At 38.6% G+C, this 11,394-nt stretch overlaps 1 protein-coding gene across 1 annotated transcript in view; it reads left to right on the top strand.

The window, feature by feature from the left end:
• Positions 1–10,870, top strand: part of LOC132377906 (metabotropic glutamate receptor 7-like) — a 781,248-nt gene extending 770,378 nt beyond the window's left edge. Inside the window, exon 10 of the mRNA XM_059944374.1 lies at positions 10,462–10,870. Within this exon, the coding sequence (XP_059800357.1) occupies positions 10,462–10,511 (50 nt within the window). The 3' untranslated portion in view covers positions 10,512–10,870. The remainder of the gene's footprint in view (positions 1–10,461) is intronic.
• The last annotated feature ends 524 nt before the right edge of the window (positions 10,871–11,394 follow it).

Genomic DNA, 11,394 nt, shown 5'->3' on the forward strand with positions numbered 1-11,394 from the left:
CACATCTAATAAATTCTGCCACATCTAAACCTTTTGCACTATGGAGGTGCCTTTCAACATAAGAGAGTCTGAAGTCATCCATGACAAATACCCTGTTCTTTTTCTACTTTTCCAAATTCTGTCATTCAATCTGGTCTCTCTGTTGCTATTGAGGTTTCCATAAAATTCTTCTTCTTCATGTACCTTGCGTGTTACACACTTGAGCGATCATGGTTCTCCAGATCGAACGATCCCTGGTAGCATCAATGATATCTCACAAATTTAGATTTGTTAGTTCTTTCACAGTATCCATATATTTTCTTCTTTGCCTTCCTCTTCCACATTTCACAGGCATACGGCCTTGTAATGTAAGACATTCTATCTCTCCCTTTCTGATGACATGGCCCAGGAAATTAAGTTTCCTCTCATTTAATGTTCTCATTAAAGATCTGTTTGTTTGGGCACGTTGGGGTACCCTACCTCTATAAGATATTTTCAGCATTCTTCTAAGAAACCACATTTCTGTTGCTTCTAAGTTTCTTTGGAGTTCTGGTGTTATAGTCCATGTTTCGGAAGCATACAGCAAGACTGACCAGTTGTAACATTTTAGTATCCTAAGCCTTGCTGTCATAGAAATGTGACTAGTGGTGAAAATGGGTTTCAGTTTTTGGAAGCTTGTTTTGGCAATGGCGCTTCTTCTTTTGATTTCTATTTGACTTATAGCATTGTGTGATATAAAGCTACCAAGGTAACTAAAGTTGGTCTTTTGTCCATTCTCTTGGTTACTGATGTACAATTGGCAGTTGGGAGTATCCTGGTGTTTTGATATTACCATACATTTGTTTTTTTTACAGTTGATACTCCCAACAGAGTGATTGCTCTTTTCATTTTTCTGACTTCCACCCACACCAACTCAGTAGAACATCACCCCATGATGTCCTTCCTTTCTGTTGCTGTGATACCTCCCTGATTAGCAATGCCACTTCTCCACCTCTCTTACCTCCCCTGTCCCTTTCTAGGTAAGGTATCTAAACCCCAAAATATACAGCAGCCATTCCTGCCCTTTCAACAGCCAAATCTCTATAATGGCCTCTAAAGTGTAGTTCCATTTAATGACCCATCCTCTAAGTTCATTACCCTTGATCTTGATTATTTATTAGATCAAAATAGACACAAAAACCTCCCAACTGATTGCAATTATGCCTAATCCACTACCTATTCTTCCTCACTGTCTGTCTACATATCCAGAAGATATTCTGATAATCCATGAATTTGCATCCCTGCCCTCTACACTAATTCCTCAACTATATATTCCTCTCCCAAATCATCTTAATCTTGCTCTCTCTGGCACAGTCACTCAGCTACCTACTTCCTACAACTTAAGCGTGTCTACTTCCTTGTAGCTTTTATCTGTCACTTCCTCATTCTCCCGAATGAGCTGAAGGTCATCCAGCTCCTGCTCCAACTCACTAATGTGAGTTGCAAGATGCTGCACCAGATGCACCTAGCAATCGGGCAGTCTTTAGGTCTCCCATCCCAGATCTCCAACATGAAGATCTCACCACTGGCCTGGGTTCCATTCACAATACTCTAACTGGGCACCAATAAAGAAAGAAAGATACTTGACAGAACCCTCAACCTTGTCTCAGCTTCAACTCACTGACACCTTTTGAGCCAAAGACTCAGTTCCCCACTCTAACTCTGTCCCCCTTACACTATTTTCAGATTCTATGTGAAGAAATTTTGTAATTACTAGTTAAACATTGTATTTTGGTACATGCATAAAAGACATTGTTTGATATAATTTTATATCTTTAGCCAAGGTGTTGTGGCTAAAACAAAGGATGTCGTTACTGAGATAACTGGTGTTACTACTGAATTTCATATTTCAACTGTTCTCAAAAACATCTAAACATCTCCAGCCCATATCCGTGGCAAATTTGAGTAACCCTGATCACATACTCAACCCTGCTCCACAAAGGACTATCAGGTCTGATTAACAGGATAAGTAACTACCATCTCATCAAGTCTGGCCCAACATGGACGCTTGTTTCATTTACAGAACATATGAAAGATATCAGAATAACTTACATTTATATACAACCTTTAATGATTTCATGAACTTCTAAATTCTTTATAGCAATTCAAACATTGTTAAAATGCTTTTAATATACGGAGCAATGCAGTCAATTTGCCTGTGGCAGTGTCTCACAATAGTATTGCATTTGTAGAAAAACAAAAATCATTCGGAGAAAATAATGGGACTGAAAGCCATTAAATTCTCATGACCCTCATCAGAAGGGTTGGAAAGAGATGAATAGAAAAATTGTGAATATACTGATCATCTTCAAAAAAATCTATACACTCTAATATGATTCCAACAGAAATGCAGTCCCAATATAAACTGTGAAGTGGGAGAGAGATAGAGATCAAGAGTCTGTTGCTCAGCTTGACATCAGTAATAGAAAATATGTTATAATATTCAGGGAGTGGCTACAGAGAACGTTGAACATAATAATAGGCAATGTCAAATAGGTTTGTGAAGGGGGAAATCAAGTTTGATGAATTTTCAGAAGAGATATGGGTAAACCAGTTGATGTTTGGGATTTTTGGATGGACCAATAAAGTACCTTAAGACATTATTAGGCAAGATTAGAGCACACATGATTGCATATGATATACTGCTGTGGACTGAGGATTGACTAATCAATAAGAAAAAGTTGAAACAAATGGATGATCTTCAAGATAAGAACTGTGACCAGTGCACTAGTGGACTGAGGATCAACATAAAGGACCCCCACTAATCAAAATCTATTTTGAAAGGACCCTGTATAAGAGGATTGCTGATAATACTGAGCAGTGTGAATTATATGAGGACACAAAAGGATTCAAGAAGATTTAGAGAGTCAATGTGAATGGATGCCAACATGGCAAATGGAATATATTGCACAAAAATGTGAGATAATCCTCTTTGGAGGAAGAATGGTCAGCTGAATATATCTTTGAAATGGTGAGAGACTGTGTAGTATTAGATTTTATTTATTTTATTTAGAGATTCACTATAATAACAGGCCATTCCAATCCAATGAGCCAGCGCAGCCTGATTACACCCATGTAGACAAATTGACCAACTAACTCATATGTCTTTGGAATGTGGGAGGAAACCTGAGCAACCAATAGAAGCCTAGCAGATATGGGGTGAACATGCAGCCTCTTTACAAACAGCAGCAGAATTGAACCTGGGTTGCTGGCACTGTAATCATGTTATACTACATGCTATGATACCATGGCACTACTTGTATTTACAGGCATCTAACAGCCCTTTGCATACAAGTCATTAGTAGTTTATGTGCAAACCATCATCCAAATCATTAACACGCAATGTGAAAAGAAGTGGTCCCAATAATGATTCCTGCAGAATACCACTGGTCACCATCAGCCAACCAGAACAGGTCCCCTTTATTCTGACATTTTTCTTCCTACCAGTCAGTCAATCTTCTACTCCTGCTAGAATCTTTCCTGTAATACCATAGGCTCCTACCACCTTAAGCAGCTTCATGTGCAGCACTGTGTCAAAGGACTTCTGAAAATCCAAGTAAAACAACATCCACTGCCTCTTCTTTGTGAAGCCTGCATCAAAGAGTAATCTGCCTACTTTATCATATTGCTCCAAGTACCCCTAAATATCATCCATAACAATGGATCCAACAGTTTCTCCAATCAATGGAGTTAAGCTTAATGCCTTATAATTTCCTTTCTTCTGCTTTCCTCCCTTCTTGAAGAGTTCAGTGACATTTGCAATTTTCCAGTCCTCCAGAACCATTTCAGAATCTAGTAATCCTTGAAAGATCATAATTAATTCCTCCATAATCCCTTAAGCTACCTCTTTCAGAACCCTGGAGTTTAGTCCATCTGGTCCAGGTGACATTTACCATCAGACCTTTCAGCTTCCCAAGCCCCCGCTCCTTGTTAATAGCAACTACACTCAGCTCTGTCACCTGACTCTCAAATTTCTGGCATTCTGCTGGTGTCTTCCGCATGAGATAAATCAGCTGATTACATGAGTCCAAGAGTGATTACACGTGAGTCCACATGATGAAGTAGCCCCTTGAGTTGAATGCGATTTTGGTCCTGCCCAAGACCACCATGATGGCCTTTGACAGCAAGCCATTATGAATGACTGTGCAGAATTTTTAAATGCTTCTAAGTCTGGCATTTAAAAACTACTGACTGGAAAAGAAAACAAGAATTGAAATAGTTAACACATTAAAATACTAAAATATTGGGAGTCGCTGCCTGTGAACTACTGTGACTGGGGTGAAACTAAGTTTCCATTTGCAAAATGGTTGAAGACCCTCTCTTAAGCATGCAGGACCCTGCTGCTGGATTCACTGAAGCATACCAGCAGTGGAGTAGAAGGTAAGATCTTCTAGAGAACTTCTGCATATCAAGGCATTCACGGAGGTCTGAGATGCGGTGATCATAAAGACTCTGAGCTAGTGAGATGTCCTTTGGAATGTGCAGGCAAGACCTGGCAGTGGCTTAACATACTGTAAATAATGTTAGTTCTGCTGAGAGATAGATACAAGTCAGGACACAAGGAGAAAATACCTGTGCAGCTGTTTGAAATACTGTCACCGGAGAGTGGACTCACTTTAACATAACATCTTAAAGACTTGGAGGAGATGTTGCATATTTGATATCTAAATTGTACTTGGCAAGGGGAATAATGCTTATATTCTTCTATCCACATTGGCATCTCTCCCTGGTAGCCAAGCAGGCTGATGGGATCTGTTTACTTTCAGGAACAGTTGAATGATGTTTTTGTTTAAATTAAAAAAATAGAAAATTTATGCGATAAGAGGGACTTCAGATGTTTGATCAACAGACACAAAATGCTGAAGGAACTCTGCGGGTCAGGCAGCATCTATGGAGGAAAATGAACAGTCAATATTTTGGCCTGAGTCCCGATGGAGGGTCTCATCTAAATTATTCACAGTGCATTTTTCTCTATGAATGCTGCCCAACCTGCTGAGATCCCCCATAATTTTTTGTGTTGCCAACAAATCAGAGAGAACATTTTGAGTGGTTGCAAACCCAAACCATTGATGTGTTCTCTCTCCACTGATGCGGTCTGATGTGTAATGTATTTCTAGCACTGTCTATTTGAATTTCAGAATGTTTTCTTGATCTCCATTGGCTTTTCTCACCTTCATTTTAATTACTGTGTGTAATTAGTGCAGATAAAAATTGCAAAATCGTAGCTGATGACTGAATGAAGAAAATTTTCTTTTCCATTGAGTAACTGAAAATATTTGTGAAAGCCAAAGCTATTTTCTGATTTTTCTAATTTGTTACTCAGTACCTTACATGCATCATTATTTGTAACTTTACCTCTTCCGTTTCAAGTGGAATAAATTCCAAGAATTCAGTGTGTCTGTGAATTTACAGTGAAAGTACCTTCACCAAATGCACACCAAGCATAGGAAATAGAGTAAATCTCCAATAATCTACTATACATTTATACAAAAATTGCAGTGGCTGCCATCTTGCTCATTATGTGTTCTTTCCTGTGCTCTTTCAAAGGAGGTAGAGAAACTGGACCCTGGTTTCTGCACTCCCTTTAAGTTTATCAGGTTCACTGGAAAATTTACTATCCTACTGCATTTTTTAAAGTAAATTAAGACTGTGCTTGGATGTCAATAATATGACAAATCTGCCATTCCAGTATCATTGAATTCCTTATCACATAGGATTAAAGGAGTTTTACTGTATCATTGTTCTTCTCTGACATATATCATGGACAGTAATACAATGAAAAAGAAACATACCTTTTGGCCCACTATGTATATAAGAGGAAGTGATATGGTCTATTATATTTGAGAATATCTCTTGTAACCTTTGAAGATGTTGCAACATCGCTTGACAAATATGACTGTTCAGGTTATAAGGAAAGTCTTATAGAGAGAGTGCAAAGGACATTTACAAGGATGTTGCCTGGATTGGAGGGTGTACCTTATGAGAATAGGTTGAGTGAACTTAGCCTTTTCTCCTTGGTGCGATGGAGGATTAGAGGTGACCTGATAGAGGTGTACAAGATGATGAGGGACATTGATTTTGTGGACAGCCAGAGGCCTTTTCTCTGGCTAAAATGGCTAACACGAGGGGGCATATTTTTAAGGTGCTTAGAAATAGGAACCGAGGGGATATCAGGGGTATGTTTCTCACACAGAGAGTGGTGGGTATGTGGAATGCACTGGCTGAAGTGGGTACAATATGGTCTTTTAAGAACCTCTTAGAGAGGTACATGGAGCTTGGAAAAATAGAAGGGACTCTGGTAGGAAAATTCTAGGCAGTTACATGGTTTACACAACATTGTGGGTCGAAGGGCCTGTAATGTGCTGTAGATTTCTATGTTCTAACCAAATATTTTGCATCTACACTAATGCCATCTGCCTGTATCAATGCCTTGTCTATTCAATGCCCTCTCTGAACGTGGGTGTATCAAATTCCACTATCTCCTCTGGCAGTGAGTTCCAGATATCAACCACACTGTGTAAAATAACTTTTCTTTCAAATCCCCTTAATCTCAAAACTCTTCAAATTTAGACCATAGTTTTGCAATTGCTCACAAATCCTATCCCAAAAATCCTCTCCAGTAACTTTACGACTACTGAACAGTCTGTGGTTTCCAGGATTATCCCTATTTCCCTTCCTGAATAAAGGAACAATAATAGCTACTCACCAGTTCTGCAGGACCTTGCCCGTGGATGGAGAAGACATGAAGAAATTGTCAGCAATCTCGTCTCTTACCTGTCTCAATAACCTGAGTTATATCCCATCAGACCCAGGGGACGAATCCACCTTACTATTCTTTAAGAACCCAAACACTACCTCTTCCTTTATCTCAAAATGCCCTAATAAATTAGCATGCACCGCAATGATCTCCATATCCTTTATATCCTTCTCCTAACATTCTGAAGCAAGGTACTAATTTTGGACCTCATCCGCACTCTCTGCCTGCTTTATTGTTTAATGGAACTCTTCCATTGAGTGGTCCTACCCATTGTCTAGTTACACCTCTTGCACTTAATTTATGAATAGAATGCCTTGGGATTTTCTTCAATCCTAATTGTCAAAGACTTTCCATGGCCCTATATATAGCTGTCATAAAACTTAGAGGTTGTGGTAACTGCTTCCAAACTGTTCTCCCATGGAAAGGTCAGTGACTTGACCAGACTCATTATCAAACACCAGCTCCTCTTGGTGGTCTATCTACATCATATGAATTTAAGAAACCCTGATCTAATGATCTAATATCTTCCTCAATATTAATTATTGAGCACATAATCAATTATGTCCTATCTAAACCCCTTTCATTAATGAGGTCCCAGTCTATACAAGGGAAGTTGAAGTTACTCACTATTTCAACAGCATTGTTTTAACACCTTTCTCTATTCCTCAACATCCCAAAAGCAGCTCCAACATGGCTACTCTGCTTGACTTCAACTACTTTTCATTGGTTTCTGTAAATAGATTTATTAGCCAAGCAAATATTAATTAACAACCAGGAAATGTATTCCAAGTCCTGACTCCTATTGGGTAAAGTTCACCAGAATGTCCTAAGAACGGCCTCTTTTAAACCCACACAACTCTCATTTTAAGTTCCATCTCCTGTTCTTTGCACTCATTCCAGCTTAATGACACCCTCTCTATAAAAGGGTGACCAAAACTGTGCACAATACTCAAAGTGTGGTCTCACCAACTTGTATAACCCATAACCCATTCAACAAAACCCATAACCCATAAAACAACATAACCCTTTCAAAAAGGTTGCCTCTTGGTGCTAGTCTGTAAATTTCTGATCCCATCTTATCTCAGAAGTTAAACCTCTTGACCTAGCTGGGGAGGGGGTGTGCAGGTTACAATGTCAGAGCTTTCTACATGCCACAATAGTTAGTGAACTTGTCAGCTTGATTGTCTGAGTTCAGCCTTTGCCTAAAAAAAACTGTGCTTCACCCATCCTTTGCATCCTAAATAGATGCCACATTTTGCTCTCAAGCCGCATCAAGATCATAAAGGATACAGAAATTGGAACACTCTTTTAAGTCGGAGAATCGCATACGATTAGTACTTAAGTAGGACCTTAATACATATCCTTTGAAAAGTTTTAATTGCAAATTAGCAAAGAATGTGTAAATTATCTCAGACCCACAGAATAAATACAGTCAGTGAAATTGTAATGTATATAGCTGTTCAGAAATCTCTATTTGAAGCTATTTGAAAGAATGTTAAAAGGCCAGATGGGATATATAAAATATATTTGCATGGTGCTGATAGCATCTTCACAGTCTGTGCACCAGCACTGATATTGTGTCCCAAGCCACTTCGTAGGCTGGTCACGAAACAAATTGATCTTCACATGAAATGCCCATGTTTTCTGACTGTTCTTTCATGTGTGAAAAAATAATGCCGTTTCATTTTGTCTGCTCCTGTGTTAGTTGTGAATTTTATTCAAAAGTGGGTGTGGGGGACAGACTTGTGAAGCAGTGCAGGCAGAGGGGAGAAGCAATGAAGAATTCAAATCCTCATAAATCCTTAGAACACCATTAGCCTTTGTTATATTAGAACAAAAACCTTCAAACGGTGCATTAGCTTATTATCCAGGAAGCTGTTTGGTATAGAAGATATTTTAAATCAGAAGAATGTGGTTAAGTTCTATGAAGCATTGATTAACAGTCTAATTAAATTTAGACAGAGCCAGGAACATTCTTAAAATTAATGCTAAATGGAAGTGGCTTTCCAATAAACTGGACTCTACCCTCTTAGTTGCTGACACAGTGTGAGGACATGCCTTTGAACCCATCAGCACTGGAACAATAGACTTGATTTTATGGACTCTGTTTAATATAAAGTACAATGTCAGTTTGAATGTTCTCTTCTAACTAAAAGTGCCTTCAGTCTGCACTGTGAGAACTGAACAGCAGGAAATATAAATGAGTATAATTTACACTAACAAAAAATGTGATATTCCTCAACACGAGAGACTCTGCAGATGCTGGAAATCCAGAACAAGACACAAAAATACTGGAGGAACTCAGCAGGTCAGGCAGCATCTACAGAGTGGAATAAACAGTTGACATTTCAAGCTGAGACCCTTCATCAGGACTCATGAATGACGAAAGGTCCTGGTGAAAGGCCTCAGCCTGATACTTAAGTGTTTGTTTATTCCTCTCCACAGATGCTGCCTGATCTAATATGTTCCTCCAACATTTTGTGTGTGTTACTCTGATATTCCCCTTTAGTTTAATGGAACTGTACATCTTGTGAATTGTTCAATTTAGTGAAAATATTTACAAGGTGTTCATACAGTGAAGAACAACATTAAACAAAGCACAAGGGTATGCATGAATTATGCTCTAGAAATAGATATAATTATTTTGAGTATGCATCACAAAATTATCTGCTATGGATATATTGTGTCACTGCTTTTAGTAGAATATGGGTCACACTTTGATGGGATCAGTTTGTCAGCCTGGGTGGAAATTATGCAAATGTATAAGGAACTGGGGCCAGTAAAATAGTCTGATCCTAGATTACTCACCATTGATTCATACTGTAATGAACACGAGTTAGGGACAAGAGCAGGACAATAGTGTCATCAACACTTTGTATTTATTTTACACCTATAATATTAAAAGATGCTTCAAGACATTCAGGATTAGTGGGGCAACCAATTAAGAAGAACTTTAAAAAGAATCTTTGAGGAACAGGAGGAGGAGAGTTAGGGGTTTATGCAAATAGATTTCAGAAACGAAATGGAGTTTTTGGAAATGGCGGTAAGCAGCCTTTTAAGATCACACATTTATGGGGTTGGAAGGACATTCAAGTAAGATGTCAGCCTTGTGATCAGGATGATGCCATGGATGAATTTTATTTTTAATCAAGTCCACAGGTGAACTGTCTGCCAACTCTCATTGGCTGGTATGCATGTGAATGTACAGTACCTGAATGTTCTTCCCTTTGATTGAATTTTGTTTTGTCAAGATGTTCTTCTGACTTGCAGTAGACATGCTGTCTCTGCACTAAGCAATGACATGATAGAAGTGCCTCTAATTTCTCTGCATTCAGAGCACGCATCTGGCCTAAAACCTAAGATCTAAGCCCAGCGATGAAATTACATTGAAAATATTATTCACAGCGCAATAAAGCAAGAGATCATTTTGGTAAATATTTGCTTAAAAGATGAATGGGATTTCTGAACATGAAATCTCAGCATTCAATTTTTTTTAAATACTTTGATAAACATAGGTTTTTATCTACACTGATCTCTTGATCGCTGATGCTGAGATTCCGTCATCTGCAAAATTTCAACAAGCTCTTTGAAGTAATTAATCAGAGACACTGCTATTCAGTATGAATGCTACCTAATTAGCATACATTTCCCAGCTCTAACTTTTTTTTTCATTTGCTTTCTTGTAGGCCCAGCAGCCAAAAAGAAATATGTGAGCTACAATGACCTTGTAATTTAACTGCACTGACCTGAAGAGGAGGTCAAGTTCTTCAGGCATATGGTCATTCATCTGGCACAGGCCTCCACATGCCCTACTGCCTGCTGGTGGAGGGGCCTGTAAGCCAGGCTTTACCTCAGAGATTGAACACAGAAGATCCAAGTGTTTGATAAGCTCCTTGACAAACAACTCCTTCAAACAACCATCGGACTTGCAACCCACTGTTGTATTGTTACTTGCGTGACCTGACGCATCAGTCAGAGCTGAGACCAATGTATCTTTTCTTGTGGACAAACTGCAATGAACAAGTGAGATCTCACAGGGCCTATTAAGTCTTTGAGTGTACTTCCAGACTGCAGTTTTTGACAAAGAGAAAAAAAATCCCATCTAATATAGTTTGTGAAGTTTTGCGTGGTGCATCTTTGTTGCTTCTGTTTCACTGTTGCTTCCTGAATGCAGTCACACTTATTAATTGGTCTTGGAATTTCCTGTTTAGTCAACAGTTCATGTCTTGTTATGTCCCCTATGGAGCTGTGTGATAAAGGACTATGAAAGCATGTTCATTTTCTACAATTTGTTTGTATCAAGTATTGACAATAATCTTGCTGCTTATGTGCCAATATTGTGGAATATTCCTTCATTCAAACATTTTTTTTTCATATGGTCACTTGTTAATTGGGACAATGATGTGTTATTGTCAAAGAATGTATCAGCACAAGAAATAAAACCATTTGGATTAATTTTCTATTCATGCAAAAGGTGTTTTCTGGTATTATTCTATTGTGATGAACTCTACAAATAAAAGGATGATGCACCAACAAATGATTTTAGAAGCAAGAGCAGGCCAGCTAAGCATGTTCTATCATTCAATGATTTCATAGCTGATCTGGCTGTATTGCTGTCT

This window comes from Hypanus sabinus, chromosome 19 (genome assembly GCF_030144855.1).
Source record: "Hypanus sabinus isolate sHypSab1 chromosome 19, sHypSab1.hap1, whole genome shotgun sequence".
NCBI classification, from domain to species: domain Eukaryota; kingdom Metazoa; phylum Chordata; class Chondrichthyes; order Myliobatiformes; family Dasyatidae; genus Hypanus; species Hypanus sabinus.